This window comes from Halichoeres trimaculatus, unplaced genomic scaffold (genome assembly GCF_033239565.1).
Source record: "Halichoeres trimaculatus isolate MK-OKI-2021-1 unplaced genomic scaffold, fHalTri1.1 fHalTri1_scaffold_15, whole genome shotgun sequence".
In the NCBI taxonomy this organism is placed as follows: domain Eukaryota; kingdom Metazoa; phylum Chordata; class Actinopteri; order Labriformes; family Labridae; genus Halichoeres; species Halichoeres trimaculatus.
This window is the reverse complement of record NW_027437193.1, coordinates 6,807,659-6,824,488: the sequence shown is the minus strand read 5'-3', so window position 1 is coordinate 6,824,488 and position 16,830 is coordinate 6,807,659. Positions and strand designations below refer to the sequence as shown.

The window sequence follows — 16,830 nt, the reverse complement described above, 5'->3', positions numbered from 1 at the left end:
AAGAGCTACATGCCAATCACAGAGAGGACGAAGTGCTGCATGTCTTCTATCGTTGCTCTTTGTTTACTGTGTCACGTTTTTCTTCTTTGTTGGGTTCATTAGCAGGGTAAACTGTGTTGCACTGCTATGGCTTCACACTGTTGTATTACTGATGCAGCTGTTGGCATCAGCTTACACGCCGCCTACCACAAGGGGACACGGCTGGGTGTGGGAAAGCAAACAGGACCAAGCTTAACCGAGCCAACCCGTGCCAAACCGTACTGATCTAAACCGGACTGCTTGGTGGAAACGGGGCTAACGCCTCCTCACTAACAGCTACAGGGTGCCAGACCTGTCAGTCACATGAGCCGTGCCTCTGTTTGGGCAAACTCCTGATCTTAATATCGCCTTAAACCGCTGAGTTAAAAAACCTCACAGTACAGAGAAACAAGCAATCCAAACTTAAGTTGTTTTTGAACCAGTTTGTAAACATATTTTTTGATGCTGCAAAAGTCTGTTTTTTGGCTTGGTGTGTATGTACACTGCAAAAAACTGAAATTTTATCAAGTGTTTTTTTCTCATTTTCAGTGGAAATGTCTTCTTAGACTTAATATGAGCCACATGACCTGACGAGTCCAGTAAAAATGTCTTATTTCAAGTTGCTAAAAGACAAAATTGAGGTCTGAATTGCTTGTAACAAGTTAAAAAAAAATTGCCAATGGAATGAGGGAAAATTTAGTTTTAAGATATTTTTTACTTGTTACAAGTAATTTAGACTTCATTTTTGTCTTTTAACAACTTGAAACATGACATTTTTCTGGACTGATCTGTTGAATGTGGCTCATATCAAGGGTAATAAGACATTTTTACTTAAAATAAGACAAAAACACTTCATAAGACTTCATTTTTTGCAGAGTAGCCTGGTCTTTCTGCAGTTAGCTTCACGAGGACACTCGATAAACACTTCTGCTCAATCACATTTTCTCCAACTTTCTCCAACTTTCCCCCAAGGCTTCAGTTATCTTTACTTTGAGTTTGGAGTCATTAACACACAACGTGACTTGGAAATCCTGAAATGCAGAGGTAGTTTGTCCCTAGCACAGAAAAAATCTGGTCTAGCTGCTTCATTTCTCTTTAAACTGGACCTCCTTCAGTGAAAGGCCCCAATGCTGCAGCTGTAACGTGTGAGTATGAACCTGAATCTCGGCTCCCCTCCGCTTTATGATGCTTTAAAGCCGGTTTCAGCTCATTCTTCAGATGTCTGGCTTACATCTTCTCTGTTTCTGCTCAGATTCATTGCTCTCATCATGTTGTTTGTAACCACAGCAGGCAGCTGTTTATGCTACCTGCCAGGCACTTAACGGCAGACACGAGTCACTTTCCCTCAGGAGATGAAAGACAGCTTCACAGGAGTGATTAATTCCTTACATTTTATATAATCCCTCTTTTTTTAAGTTACAGCAGCTTAAAGGTAACAAAATTGAACAAAACTGAATAAAACAGAAGCTGCCAATGAGAATAAACGAAGGTCACAGTGTTGCTTTAACATAAGTTAAATAAATGGGTTGCATCAAAATGTTTGTCCCAAGACGGATGTAACAAAACAAACGTGTGTGTAAAACCAGTGGGCGGCTCTTTCTGGAGATATCAAAAATCGAAACAGAAATCTTTCACGGTATTAATCATCTGAGACCATGACCCTGAGATTAGGAAGCTCACGTACACATTTAGTCAGGTTGTGGTGGTTTGTAGTAGTTTTGTCACAGTTACTTCTTAAAGTGACACATCCTGACCTTTTGACCCCTGCTCCACTCTGCAGCTGATAACCTCCCACCTGATTTCACACAAGATGACTTACGCTCAGTATGTACTTCCATTCATTTCACCACACTCGCTTATTTCCAGAAAAAAAACCTCCCCTTTAAGCTCGTCACAAACAGATTGAGCTGAAATGGCGTCAAGCTTCGCCCCCACGTGTTTTCAATGTCATCCATGTGGAAAACACAACACCATTCACGGTACAGGATCGATATCCACTCCCTGAAAGAGTGTGGTTCTGTGAAAACAGACCAGTGCACTCAAGGAATCGTAACCAGGTGTAGGAGAGGAAATACCTGGTGCATTCCTCGCTGGAGGAATGTTTTTATTAGCCTTTTTACAAATGTCGCCATTTCGAGGTGTGTACACTATAAAGTGCAGTGCAGGCTGGATCACTCCATCAAGCAGAGTGTGGCTTCAATGGGGAACCTGTGTCGGGACCGGGGTTATGCTATTTGAACAGCTGGCACAGTTTAGTTCGGCATGTTCAAATGCGCACAGGTCTGGGGCTGTCGTACCACACAGAAGAGAAAAACACAGGCCTCCCTGAGCTTTCAGCGGGATAGACTCTGCTTTGTACGGTGTCATCATTCTGAAAGTGAACAGTTGAGTTAACCTGCTGACATTAGATGGATCAGAAACCAGAGGAAACAGAACAGAAAATGTTGTAGATGAAGAGAGATGATATCTGTGGGACCTGTCCAACATTTTGCACAGTCAGGTCTCCACTTTGAAAAGAGAAGTTTTCACAGGTTTGGTTTTTCAGTTGTGATTGTGTTTTTCTAAGTTGTGGATTTTCTGTCTTGAGTTTCTTGTTTTTTCTATGAATTTCTTGTGTCAATCTTAGTGATCCTGGTTGTGTGTTTCCTGGTTTCATCTTTAGTTCTGGTTTAGTTCTCGTCTTGTAATGTTTATACTTAAGGCCCATTTATCCTCCTTTTACGTACAAAAATGTATCTGTCCTTTCCAAGCAATGTTTGCTGTTAGCCAATACATCCACCAGGGGAAAGCAGCCCAAAGTTAAAAGTTTATCTTTAAGTTTATGGCAACAAAACTCAAAAACAAGCATGGCGACTGTGGAGGAGGTATTGATAATGTACCTTTTGCATTAAAACACAAAAACGGGGGCAGAGCTGTGGGAGACGGCGTTTGATGAGGCAGTTTAATACTTTGCAAAAGTTCCCCTAGTGGTGTTTCTTCTTCGTGTCTCACTAAAGCTTTGGATCAGGTAGTAACAGCAACACTGCCCCCATGGTTTCCAGTGGTACTGCTCCGTTTGGTCCGTATTCGTAGGCTTCATGGAAACATGCAGAAATTTGGACGAAATGAACCCAGAGCACGAACAGGAGGCACTGTCCGTATCCGTATCCGTATGTAACACTGGGCATAAATGGGTCTTTAGTGTTTCTGTGTTTTGGATTTATCTGGTCTCTGTTTAGGCCTGGACCACACACATTTGGATATTTTTTTGACCAGATATCTTTGTCCTTGTTTGAATAAAAATCTCTGTCCTCACCACAGAAATATCTCTGTCTATACCAAGAGGCAAAACTGAGAACAGTTGCCTCTGAAGCCTGCAATGCCATGCCTGGCCGATAGGTGGCAGGTTAGCAAAATGTGAAAACCATAGTAGAAGAATGTTATGAGTATGCACAGTCAAAAACAGGAAGAAGAAGCAGTCAACGGAGTAAGGAGATGGTGGAAATTGAGTCGTTTGTGTGGACAGACGATGAGGGGGACTTGTTACTTTGTCATCGTCAACAACATTACACTTATTTATAGCACTGTAATGAGGGCAAAAAGTGCAAAGAACACAGAAGTAGCACAGTAAATGTCAGCGAAACTTCTTGTTGTTGGCAACTGTTGCTACAGTGGTGTTGATGATTGCGGCAACACCAGCTTAGTTTAACACCGCTCCACTCAAGAGGATATTTTTTTATTTCAACACTTTCTTATCCATTTTAAAAAATCTCAGTTTCCTGTGGTTGAGTGGCCCAATCGGGCATAAAAAATATGCATTTAGGAATATATCCATATTTGCGTGGTCCAGGCCTTACTTTCCCTGTGTTGGTTTTGGGCCTTGTTCACACATAGCCCAGCATTTTTAAATGTTTAAAAATACTTTCATTCACACACAGCAGGCAAATCTGCAGCTTGACACATACCAAACCCATGATGGGCAGTCTTTTCCAGAAGTAAAACCCGTGCCAGCCAATCAGAATAAGCCCCCGTCGTTCGGCTGTGACGTTCGAGAACCAAAAACGCTGTTTCCCGGTGTATACACGAAACCATGAAACCATTGTTTTCCAAAATCTTCACTTTGGCCAGAGTTTTCAGAAAATGTCGTTTTAAGTGACGTAAAGATGCGGTTTGGTGGATGACAGGCGTCAACATATAAAAAAAATATGCAGTTTCCCAGATACCTCATGTTTCCCTCCAGTTCGATTACCCCTCATGTGTTTCACCTGTGTCTCGTTTCACACCTGTGTTGATGTCTATGTGTCTATTTCGGCCATGTCCCTCTGTGTTTTTGAAAATGCCCGGTTATGTGTGAACACAGCCTTAGTCTCAGTGTTTCTTAAGTTCCTTGTCAATTCATTGTCTGCTGTGCATCTTGTTTGCAGTCGTGTAGCGTGCTTTTTTTCTGGGCTTTCTTATTCGCCAATGTTTTTTGATTTTGTTTCTTTTGTTTAAGTTTTTGGGTTTGAGTTTTGGGATTTTTGAGTTTTCATTGAATAAAAACTTTTTTGTCGACCTGCAACTTGGTCCTCCTCCTCCTCCTCTTGTTTCTTGCTCCTGTGGATTGTGACACATTTTTTGATAGATGATTCTTTTTTTTCCCTGTTAACAGGAAAAAAGGCAGAGCACTCTTATGTTCAAGTCAAATAAAAGGAACTACGTCTAGTTAGTTTGCACGGAGACTGCCACACAAGCAGTTTCCTTCTAAACCTTTCATCCACGTTTTTACAAAGATGACGCTCTGAGCTTAACTTAGATCGTGTGTGTGGTCTTTATTTAAAGCTTGAGGAAAATTAGAAAAAGTTTTAATTTATAAGTTACACTGAGCCCCTTTAAACCCTTGAATTTCAATGTGACTGAGAAGAAGACTAAAAACGTTCCAGTTTTTAGAGCAGCCCACTTCAAGATCCCAAGAGCCTGCCCATTCTCATCTATCAAATAAAAAAGGCCCTTCCTTAGCACTTTGGAGGGAAATAACAACATTTTCACAGCCAGTGAGGCCATGTGTGTGTGGTATGACGAGTGGGACCGGTATGATTCCTGGTGTTAACAGCTAATAAATTGGGGCCCATCCCCCTGGTGCTCTACTGGCTCAATTATATCCACATGTAGCCAGTATTCCTGCCATGTTAGCCGGACTGAGCTGCATATTTTTGAAAGGTGGGTTTCCATAACACTTGCTAAAAGCTACGCTGGTTGTCGAGACACATGTTTGGGTTCTGTGTAAGCCAGACGCTGGCTGTTTTAGGGCAGAGGTGCAGAGGAACAGCAGAATCAACCCGTTGTTTTTAACAGGCTCAGCTCAGGAACGTGTGCAGGGAAAGAAAGGTATGTTAATTACCTGGATAAAAAAGGGTCAGATCTGACTGAAGCCTGAATTCAGAATCCTCTGAAGGTTTTATTCTGGAAACATGCAACAGCTAACTACAGCTAAAAAAGAGCTTCATATGTCAAATCCATCCCTGTTGTCACAAAAAGCAGTTAATCGATGTGCGTACACCAAGCTAAAACAAAAGTAGGCTGAGGCTAAAAGAATTACTGTTAATAATCTAATTTTTAAAGTCATTTTCTAGATTTTAAAGCTTTTAAGCTGTACAGTTTACTCAAATGGTGTCTATATTTAATCAATCTTCATTGATGAGTCATGGTTGTTTGCTAAGGCCCAGTTTAAGCTAATGAAGGCTAGCATACAAATGTGCTCCCTTCATTAGAGATACAAACACTTACTTTTTCTTAAATTTTAAGTTTTTTTTTTTGTTTGTTTTTTTTAACAAGCAGTTAACTGAAAAGTGTTTTTTGTATTTCGACTTACTATAAATGTGAAAGATGCTAGCTATCAGCACACCTAGCTTAAATGCATCTGGAAAACAACAGTGTGCTCCAGCTATATGCATATAGAAACTAAACTTTTGTCTTTTTTTTATTATTTTGGTGCCTTGAGCTGTATAAAAATTCAATTTAAGTGTATACATTCAATTAATCTTTATTCATGAGTCATGGTAGCCTAGCTTAAACTTAGCAAGGCTAACACAGCTCTCCATTTGAGGAACAAAAGTTTCATTTCATCATCAATTCTGAAGGGTTGGAGCTTTTGAGTATCATTAACTGACTTAAAGTGTTTGGTTTTTTTAGTTCAGTTGATTCTTATTGATAGAAGAGTAACGGCCACTAGCTATCATCTTACCTGGCTTTAATATATTTAGATGAGTATATAGGTGAGCTGTAGTACTAAGGCATGTAAAAACTGAACTTTATAGTCTGTATTTTGTAGATTTTGGTGCCTTGAGCTGTCTGAAAATTTAATTAAAGTGTATCTACATTCAATTTGTCTTCATTGATGAGTCATGGTAGCCTAGCTTAAACTTAGCAAGGCTAACACTGATCTTCATTTGAGGAACAAAAGTTTAATTTTATCATCATTTCTGAAGTTTTAGAGCTTTTGAGTATCATTAACTTACTTAAGGTGGTTTTTGTATTCAGTTTATACTTATTGATAGAAAAGTGACAGTTACTAGCTATCAGCTCACCTGGCTTTAATATATTTAGATGAGTTTATAGGTGAGCTGTAGCACTAAGGCATGTATAAACTGAACTTTACTGTGTTTATTTTGTTGATTTTGGTGCTTTTGAGCTGTATGATAATGTACAAAAAGTGCTTTCATGTTTATTTTATCTCCATTGATGAATTGTGGTTACTCACAAACACCTAGCTTAAACTTATCAAGCTAGCACCCAGATGTGCTATCTTCTTTGAAGTTTCAAAAAGCTTAACTTTATCAATTTTTTTGATATTTTTAGTAATTTTGAGCATTAACAGTTTACTGAAAGATGTTTATATATTGAGTCTATTATAATAACAGTAGAAGTGGTTGCTAGCTGTCAAAACAATTAGCTTAAATGTAGATGTATCTCTCACAGGTGAGAGCAGAGCTTGGACATGAAAACTAAACTTTACAGGCTTTCTAAGTGGGAAGAGTTTCTTTGGTTCAGTCCATCTACAGAAATACTTGTGTTAAGTGTTGTATTTCAGTTGAGTTATGTTTGTCTCTTCTTGTATTTTTTAGTCTTAGCTTATAATGTAAACAACCAGAGAGAGTCAGTCAACACGTTATTCAAATGAGCCCAGTGCAGTTACCCTCTGTTGGTTACTGTCAGCTCTGTTTGGTGACAGTTATCTCTATCAGTGAAACTCAACTGTTCTTTAGTTATGCTAATCCACGGCAGAAACCTTCTTGAACGCTTTCCTTCAGGTAGAGACGTGTGCTGTCTGCCCTGTCCGTGCGCTGTTATTCTAACAAATGTTTGAGGTTTTCTGAAATTGGAGCAGGACTGAGGCCAGCTCTTTGAATGTCAAGCTGACGGCGCGTGCCAAACTTTTCTGCTAAACATTTCTCCCCCTCCATGACTTTTTTTTTTCCAACAGGGGGGTTGGGGAGCCTCAATGCTATCATTCTTTGATTCTGTTTGAATCTGGCCGCATGTGAGCAGGAAAAGGAGCCAAACGTGCTTCCTGAGTGGTCGAGGGGGGGGCAACGCTGTAATAAGCAAAGGGGTGGGTGTTTAAAAATAACTGGGCTATATAAGCGTGGAGCAGGATCTCAGTCACTCTCAGACTCCGCTTGACTCGGACTCAGTCAGGACGTCCCGTGCAGGCCCGCCGCTGCCTCTCACACTTACACACTGTTTTTCCATGGAAGTTAACAGCGTGTGCCACATGAGGCAGAGCTGATGTGTCCAAATTCTCACCACAGTGACGAAACACTTTCAAACCTGACCCAGACATAATGTGTGCTTGTTTTTCATGTCACCAACTTGGATACTTAAAAGTGACAACACGAGGTTTCATCATGGCGAATAATCAGAAACCTCTGGAAACTCAGCAACCGTCACAGTTTGGAGTCTTTCCAAAAGTCTTACACTGTTTTTTCAACTTATTTTATGAATCATACATTCCCAGGCCTCTTGACTTTTGCTCACTTGCAGTGTCTTATTTTCCTTTCTGGGTTTAAATGTAAGAAAACCACTTTGTGTTTTGGATGAGCTCTCTTTTGGATGTCTAAATAAAACTTTAAAGGAAGAAGGATAGAATCAAAGTTTGTCATGAGAAAGTTTTTTCAAGAACAGGTACGTTAAGAAAACAGAATACTTTAAAGTGTTAGTGTCACTGTCGCTGCTGTAAGAACATGTCATCGGCTTCATGTCTCAGTAACAACTCGACAACATGTTGATAACTCGGTCACTTAACTGCATGGCTAAGTCGGCACTGATAGTTCAGGCTTTACAACTGTGAAACAGCTCATGTTGCTCAATTTACGCTATTGTGTAAATCTCAATTCAGGGAAAGGGATTTTTAGCTGCTTCTGTAGAAGTGTTGCACATCTGAATACAGCTTTTTCCAGACATTGATTCGACTGGTTCCTCTTCTGCAGGCAACAAGTGTGCAGCTCTTATTGGGCAACAGGTGTTATAGATGTGACCTGTGACCTCTTAAAAGCAGATCCTTGATTCAGTTCACTCAGCTTTCACTGAACGTTTGATAAATCTTTTACTTTCACCTCCATGAAGGAATGTTTCTCAGTCCCACCCATCGTAAGTGTGGTCCTGTGCTCAGTTCGCCCAAATGAAATTCTCCCGCCGGGTACGTACACTTCTCCACAGGAAGTGACGGATCAGGATGAAATACAAGCCTGTCTCTTAAACGTCATCTGAATTAGCGAGGGCTCCCTTCGGGGAAACACCAGACTTGCCAGCTTTGGCTCCCTTGTTTGCTTTTCTCATCCCTTTGCTGAACGTCATGGAGCAGAGCCCCGCTGTGTGCAGTTTCACATGATTTCAGGCTACTCAAGTGAAAAGTTTTCACTTCTGTCTGCCTGACATTTGAATCCTCCAGGTGCAGGCATGTCTAGAAAAGACTTTTGTGAGCAAGAAGTGGCTGAATCATGATGTCTGACTCTAAGGTAAAGGAACAAACTGAGTTTTTTTAATTACGTTAAGTCCTGTTAGGATGAAGGAAACTTAAAAAAGTCTCAGACTCTCTGCATCCTTTCTTCTTCATTAATGTGAAACAGATTTTGTCAATTTGTTCACTGGTTTCCGTCTGCAAATAAGAACATTTTGTACCACTTATCTTGCAGGTAATAGATGCAACATGCTCGTTTCTGAGTAAAACTGATTAAGAGTTATAAAAGAACAAAGAGATCTGAACATGAGAGTGGTTCCTATTTTGATATGACCATGCAAATAAAAAAAAAAAAAAAAACTTTTCTTTTTTTTACTGCATGATCCCTAAGAGGATGACGACAGATAAACAAAAGCATCAGTGGGTTTGTTTAGGTAACAAGTTCGACAGTTCTACAGTTTCATTCAGCAGACACTTTTCTCCAAAGTGACGTACAACACAAGCAAGAATTTAGACAGAAGGGAAAGTAGTTAGTGCAACAAAGTGCTACAAGTTATTTGGCTGCAGGTGCTGGCGTTAATCTAGCCGACTAACAACAAATAATTGCAGCAACAATAAACTGCAACCTTCAACAACATTCAGTAATTGGTGCTGAAAATTCAGTGAGAGCTGAGTCTGAGACCTTCTGACTCATTCTACCCCTCAGGACAAAGAGGAGAAGGGTCAGATTAAGGCCCCGTTTACACGACAATGCTAAAACGCAGTGAAAAAAATCTGCGTTTACACGGAAATGCAGGTTGGTAGGCCTGTAGGTGGCGCTATAACTGTCTTGTCCAGAAGCCACTTTTGGCAGATCTCAATTAAAGTAGAGTCGAGCCGATCATCTGGTGAATTGGTGAATGCTAAGTGCAAAAGTGGAGCAACTGATGCACATTTTGTTGAAAGACAGTCAGCAGATTCAGCAGATTGAGCAGCACAAGCACAACACGGTAGTTCACGACGACCGTAACAACAAAACTGTTGTCCTGTTGTATGCCCCCGAGCAAAGCGGAGCGTGACGCCAGCGTTTCCACGGAAAACGCCGGCTTACCTGTACACGGCAACGGTGTGGGCAGCGTTTCAGAAAAATTTCACTCTGGAGGCTGTTTTCAAAAGTTTGTGTTTTAGATCGTGAGGCTGAAACTCAACAAAACTTTTGCGTCTCATCCTAAATCCGTTGTTGTGTAAATGGCCCCTAAAAGTCTAAAGGGTGTGCTATGCCTTCTGCGCGAACGTGACACCCAGGAATCCCAAACTGTAGGGGGCGGTGTATCACAAACGTACGTCTACCAGAGTACTCAACAAGAGTCAAAAAAGTTTGCCTTCGTTTACAACATGACATATCTGTCCTCGAGATTCTTCCAGGTTATTTCAACCGATTTCTCTTCTCTGCCGAGAGTGGCTGCAATTTCACACCATGAATTATTTAACACGGTGATCTCTGTGTGAAGAGTCATACAGATGCCTGTATTTCTGCACTTCGACCACTAGGACATCCCACATCAAGCATAAATCAGCCTTGAAGGGCAACTCCGGTTTTTTGACACCTGGACCTTATTCAAAGGTGTGTGCATGCTCATATACTCACTCAGACAAACATCGTGCAAACATCTGTTGGGCACAACAGAGAAGAGTCTGGCTCGAGATTTAGAGCCACGCTGGGCAGGGAGCACCAGGCGTCTTTCACAAGCAGAGCGTAGTGGGCCAGAAGGAGTGTAGACCTAGAAGAAGGACCCCAGGTAGGAGGGAGCTATTCTTGTCAGTGTTTTGTAAACCAGGAGAAGATCTTTGAATTTGATTCAAGTTACATGTAAGAAGGCCACAAGTGTCTTGGCTCATAATTTTGGGCCAAATAATTTTATTCTTGTGAGTTAAACCCTGAACAGAAATGTAGGTTTTGTCCTGATGTTTTGACGTGTTAAAGAATTTACAGTCAGACAGCACAAACATACAAACAATTCTGCATGAGAGACTTTTTGCATTTCTGTCAGGGAGTGGTGCATTTTGCAAAAGGCTTTTGTTGCATAACTTTAATTTCCAAGCGAATTATGAGATATGACAGTAACTATCAAGAGTTCAGCAATGAAAGAAGTTCCTTAAACTGAAACTGTGTCTTATTACAAAGCACTCAGGTTAGCTGAGTAACGGGGGGAAGTGAGATTGAAAGCGCTCTCACTGGCAGCAGAGCAGAGCAGAGCAGAGCAGAGCGGAGGACTCTGCCGGCCGCACAGAGCCCGGCTCGGACTCAGCAGGTCAGAGGTTCAGACATCAGGCCTGTCCCTCCGTCCGCCGTCCGCTGAACACACACTTCCTCTGGACTGGGCTGCTGCCGTGTGACGCACTTTCCACTGAACACAGTGCAGCACAGATCAGGGATCAGGATGTGGAAACCTCACAGCTCCACTCATAGAGTTTACTGGTGGACATGACAGCCTGCCGAGAGGTGATGAGTCCGTCATGTGGGTCTGAGCTCAGAGGTTGTGTTTACTCAAACCATCATCATCATCACACTGTGTGCTTTTACTGTTCTCACAGCACCTGTTGCAGGAGAAGAGTGTTTTACTCATCTATACCCCCACACACAGCTCTTCCTATGTTTATCAGAGGATATCAACCCAAGTACAGCTCTCTGCTGTAGAAACACAACAAAATAACTCATTACTGAAGACGTCAACTAGAGCTGTGAAACACGTCATACTCAGAATCTCTTACACTGAAGGGTTTCTTCAGATGTGTTCAGATAAATGTTCCTGTTGGTGTAAAACACAAAAGAAAATCCAATGTCAAAACAGATAAATGCTCACTTTCATCCCTATGAAGTCAAATTACAAAGCACGGAGTTATCAAAAAGCATAGATTAAGTGCTTCAAATTTACAAAATGCACACTTTTGATGCCTAAACTCTTGGAGTGATTTTTTTACACTATTAGTATAATTTCTTCTTCTTTGTTTTTCTTTTTTTTTTTATGCCTTTGATCTTAAAGCATGTCTACAGGTGTGGCATGGACCCCCAATGAATCCTTGACTCTGATTGGCTGTTTGTCTTGTCAGACACTATACGTCTTGAATGATTTACTGCCAGTATTTTATTTTACCTTTTAACATTATTCATTTACTTTGTCGTAAAATTTTGATTTTGAACCCAAATTTTATTTTCTAGCTCAAAGTAATACACTTAAAGATTCATCCGTTGAATAACTCCTGTTTGAAACAAGCGGCAAACTCTGGTCTGAGAATATGAGACAATGCTGAAGTGCTAAAATCTGCTGTTTCTGGATTGTTCGCTTGAGGCTGACTCTGGAAGTACCAGAAGTCACATACACACCAAGCCAAAAAAAGCTGTTTTCAAAGCAGAAATTAACCTATTTACAGCCTGGTTCAAAAAACGTCTCCTGTCGGGCGGGTGACGTCGGCGGGACTGCGTCCAAGTTTTATACGGTCTACGGTTTGAAACTTTCTGTTGCGTCAATTTTGGCGCCCCCTGTGGACAGTGCAGGAGACACTGTGTAAAAGTAATTTATCCTGCTCCAATTATTGTGACTATTTCCAAAGGAAAATGTGAGCCTTTTACCTTCTAACAGTATTGAGAGGCTTCAAAACTTACTGTAAAGAAACTTTTATTCTTACTGTTGATGTTTTTTTTAGCTTTCATAGGTCATAAATGGTAATATGTTGTGATTTCAGCCCATTTTATTACCAGAAAAAAACTCTTCACAGGAGCTTTAAAGTTAATTTATATTGGCTAGTTAAGAAAAAAAGGAAGAAAACTGGTTTGCTGTATCCTTTCAACGCCTGCATGCATACTTAACATGATTCCTTCATGAGTCAGAGTTTGAACAGACAATATGAAAGTTACAGCACAACCCTGCCCCCAGTATCATCAGTGGTTGTTAAATTTAATTTAAGAAATGCAAATCTCTGTCTCAGATTATGTGAAATTACAGTTTTTTTTATGTTAAAGCTGATGAGAAAAAGGACTGAGAAGATAGCCATCATGAAATTAGTCAAAGCTTTTGCATAAAGAGACAATATGCTTTCACATTTACTAAAGACTTTAAAGCAGGTCTACAGTGCTGTGTTACAGTTGGCCTAATGACCTCTGGAGCCAGAGGGCTCCTGCTGGGAAAACAGACCGACTGTCTTCACGTCAGAAACCAGACCCCTTCAGCAGAAACAGCAACAAGCAGCCGAGAGTTGTGATGTTAATTTGAGCTCCAATCGACACCGCGGCCCCCTCTCTGCCCCCTCTCTGTCCATCATTTACACCTGAATGAGATGTTACCTCGAATCATGTTTACATCACCAGCGGTTAGAGCGTTTGAAAGCCGTGAAAAGCGCTTCAGACGAGCCTGGCGCCTGTTTGGACAAGCCTGCTGCGAGGGAACAAAAACCATCTTCCATTAATGATAATGAGCCGAGAGCGGGACGCGCCAAACAGGTGGAGGCAGCAGCGGCACGGGGCACCTTGAACTGCCTGTACAGTTATGTCTCCACTAAAATCACATTTACGTTCAACTTTGACATTTCCAACAAGAGAGGCTGCTGTGAGGCTTCTCATTTTATCGAGGATATAAAACAAAGTAACCAGAGATTAAATGATATCTTGAGGCATTAATGCGCAAAGTGGTGCAATAAACTCAAGATATGACAGAGAGATGTTGTAAAATCCAGCTTGATGCTGTTTTTATATCAAACATCTCAACATTAAAAGTCATATTTCTTGCTTTTTCCACTCTCAATCTGATTATTTCTGTATTAATGCGCATCCTAAAAGCTACAGCTCCCCTGATTAACTGGAATACTGACAGACTCTGATGTTTAGTGCATGTTTCATTAGTCTTGTTCATTTCAGCACATTACGTAAGAATCTATGGTTGCTATATTGTCTGTGTGATTGTAATGTGCCAGCTACTTTTTTCCAACTCAAACTTAAGGGGCGTGTCCCCCGAGTTTGCGTCATCGAGGAAGCTTTATAGGCTGCTCAGCCGTCCACTGCCTGTCATACAGTGAACTGAGCAGCGCTGCCTGCATGAGCCGCTTATAAAAGCGCTAAATTTACCAAACTTTTACGTTGTTTCCTGAGCTCTCACAATTGGCCGAGCGCGCAGGGCTTAGACAGTTATAAGTTTGAAGGACCTCCTACCACTCTGAAACTTGTTCATGTCTTCTGAGCGCAGCGGTGGAGAGGCGACAGTGAGATAGGCGCACGGACTCGCGCGGCTGCCGCTCAACACGACGCAACTTTGACGAGAGATAAATTATTTCATCCAACGATGGCCTTATCCGGAGTGATGCTGCCGTCTTTTTCCACATTCACAACCCAAAGAGAAAAACCCTGGGAAAACGTAAGTTCGAAGTCTGTTTTTTAATGTTCAAAAGTTCAAGCTGAATAAGAGACGCATCATTTCCACCTGTTTTGATTGGAACGGCTTTTTAATACTTTAAAAAGCTACTGTAACGAATTCATTTGCTCCAACAAGAAAACTTTTTAAAGACTTTTTTTATTCACATGTCTGCAACTGTCCCTAACTTTTCAAAGTGCAGCTTCACTCATCACAACTCTTTATTCTTACAGAGGTGGAAAGGAGAGATGGACAAACACCCCAGCAGCTGCTCCATGCTTGAAATGGTACACAACATGGACAATCCCGGCAAAAGGGACGACGAGGATCTGGGTAACTTTTTGGATCTGGATTTTATTCTCGCCAACACAACAGGCGCAGTCAGCGCACCGGACTTTGTTAGTGCAGTTGACCCCAGCATGTACACGACGGGACACTCGGTGCCCGCCTACCCAGCAGAGGACCACCGCTCCCCGCCGCCACCGTACGGCGCCAGCCTCATGACAGAGCTGCTCCGCTCCGAAGGACCAAACAACTATGGCATTACGCGCAACCCCGGCGTTCAGGGGAGGTTTTATGTCAACACGGTGCCTTTTCCACGCCAGGACAACATCAAAGTGGAGCCCTCCATGGACGGTTACGGCCCCGTTATGGGCATGGTGCCTCAAAGCTGCAGCAAAATCAAGCAAGAAGGGAACGTGTCGTGCATGATGTCTTTCGAGCAGCCCCGGGTTGCCATCTCCCCGCGGGCAGCCAGCAACATGACCCCGCCTCTCAGCCCCGATGACCAGGGAGTTTCAGACTGCCAGGCACAGCTGTGCCAGCCCATGAACTTCTCCCAGAAGTATCACACGCAGACAGCGTACCCTCACCACTCCCAGGCTCCACAGATGCAGATCCCCTACCACGCTCCACACTCTGCTTTTGGCATGTACGATGAAGGTCTCAGCATGCAGCCAGGCGCGCAGAGGGTGATGCTCACACCGCCCTCTTCTCCCCTGGAGCTGCTGGAGTCAAAACCAAAGAGAGGGCGACGCACCTGGCCGCGCAAGCGCACAGCCACGCACACCTGCACCTATGCTGGCTGTGGGAAAACGTACACCAAGAGCTCCCACCTGAAGGCACATCTCCGAACTCACACCGGTAAGTCTGAGTCCTCATTACGCATTATGGAATGATTATGTCTGTGCGTAATTACGCACAAGCCTGCAGAGTTAAAACTATGGTTCCCTTGGAGCACAGACTAACAGTGTGTCATTTTCTCTGTCCACGCAGGTGAGAAGCCGTATCACTGCAGCTGGGAAGGCTGTGGATGGAAATTCGCCCGCTCTGATGAGTTGACTCGTCATTTCCGCAAACACACAGGTCACAGGCCCTTCCAGTGCCACCTGTGCGAGCGCGCCTTCTCCAGGTCTGACCACCTCGCGCTTCACATGAAGAGACACATGTGAAGGAGCCCGCGCAGAGACTGAGGGTTCATGGGGAGGGATTGTGTGTTTTTTTTTATTATTGTGATTCAACTGGTGTATTTTTTATTTAAATTGTTCTCCACCTGACCAAAGTCTTTTTTATATATAATATTGAATTCCAAATTTTAGTGTTATTTTCTAATGACGTAGCTGGTACTACTCTGGTTGTATGGAAGCTTTAGAAAAGCTTTGTTTGCTTTAGAGCAGGCAGACCAAGAAGGGGCTGGCCCTGTATATACTACTCTTCTCTGACAGAACTGGAATGCTGTGTTTGACACAAAGTGCCTTTCTATGACTGTGCTACTGTAAAACTCTTCGTGACAGAATGACATGGCCACATTAACAGAACGTGTTGTTGATGACAGGAGTGAGGTGCACATACAAATGCCTAACATGTGCAAAGACAATGTTTTATTTAAACTGCCTCAGTGTCTCAATGGCCTGATAATCCTGCCTGCTTCTCTTCGGAGTAGATGTTATCTCCTCTTGTGTGAAACTCTTGGATCCAGCCCCTCTGTTCACTATCAGGGCTTGATGTCCTGTGCATTATTTTCACTTAAATTTATATAAATATGTACATGGATTTTATACTGTCAAATGTATTTATTGTAAATATTAAAAAACAATGAAATTGAGCTTTCTGACTGGGTGACTCTTCACTTCTTGTGCCTGTTCAGTCATTGCAGAAATATCTTGTTCACACATTGAGTTCAATGAACCACATCCACCCACTCAAGAACAGGCCCACGCAGTGTTTACAACCTGTGTAAGGAGGAGCAGCAGACCTGCAGAGTGTCAGATCAGTTACACTTAATAGGTTATACATGTTGCCATAGCATACCCACTTTAATTCAAAACACGGGCACTTGATTTCCACTGTGATGTCTTGCAGCTGCACGACAGAGAAGGGCAGCCGCTTGTGGGCTTAGCCTATAAATACAAACACTCCATTTCCATAATTACAGAGTGAGCCGGGAGCCGTCTGGACAGAGGGGCACAGCAAAAACCCTCATCAGGGAGCCCTTAGACTCCCTTTCTGATGGGT

General features: G+C 42.3%; 1 protein-coding gene across 1 annotated transcript; it reads left to right on the top strand.

The window, feature by feature from the left end:
• The first annotated feature begins 14,001 nt into the window (after positions 1-14,001).
• klf2b (Kruppel like factor 2b) lies at positions 14,002-16,420 on the top strand. The gene is made up of 3 exons (XM_074688789.1): positions 14,002-14,319; positions 14,550-15,459; positions 15,592-16,420. Exons 1-3 carry the CDS (start codon positions 14,248-14,250, stop codon positions 15,765-15,767), a joined length of 1,158 nt encoding a protein of 385 aa, XP_074544890.1. The 5' UTR covers positions 14,002-14,247; the 3' UTR covers positions 15,768-16,420.
• The last annotated feature ends 410 nt before the right edge of the window (positions 16,421-16,830 follow it).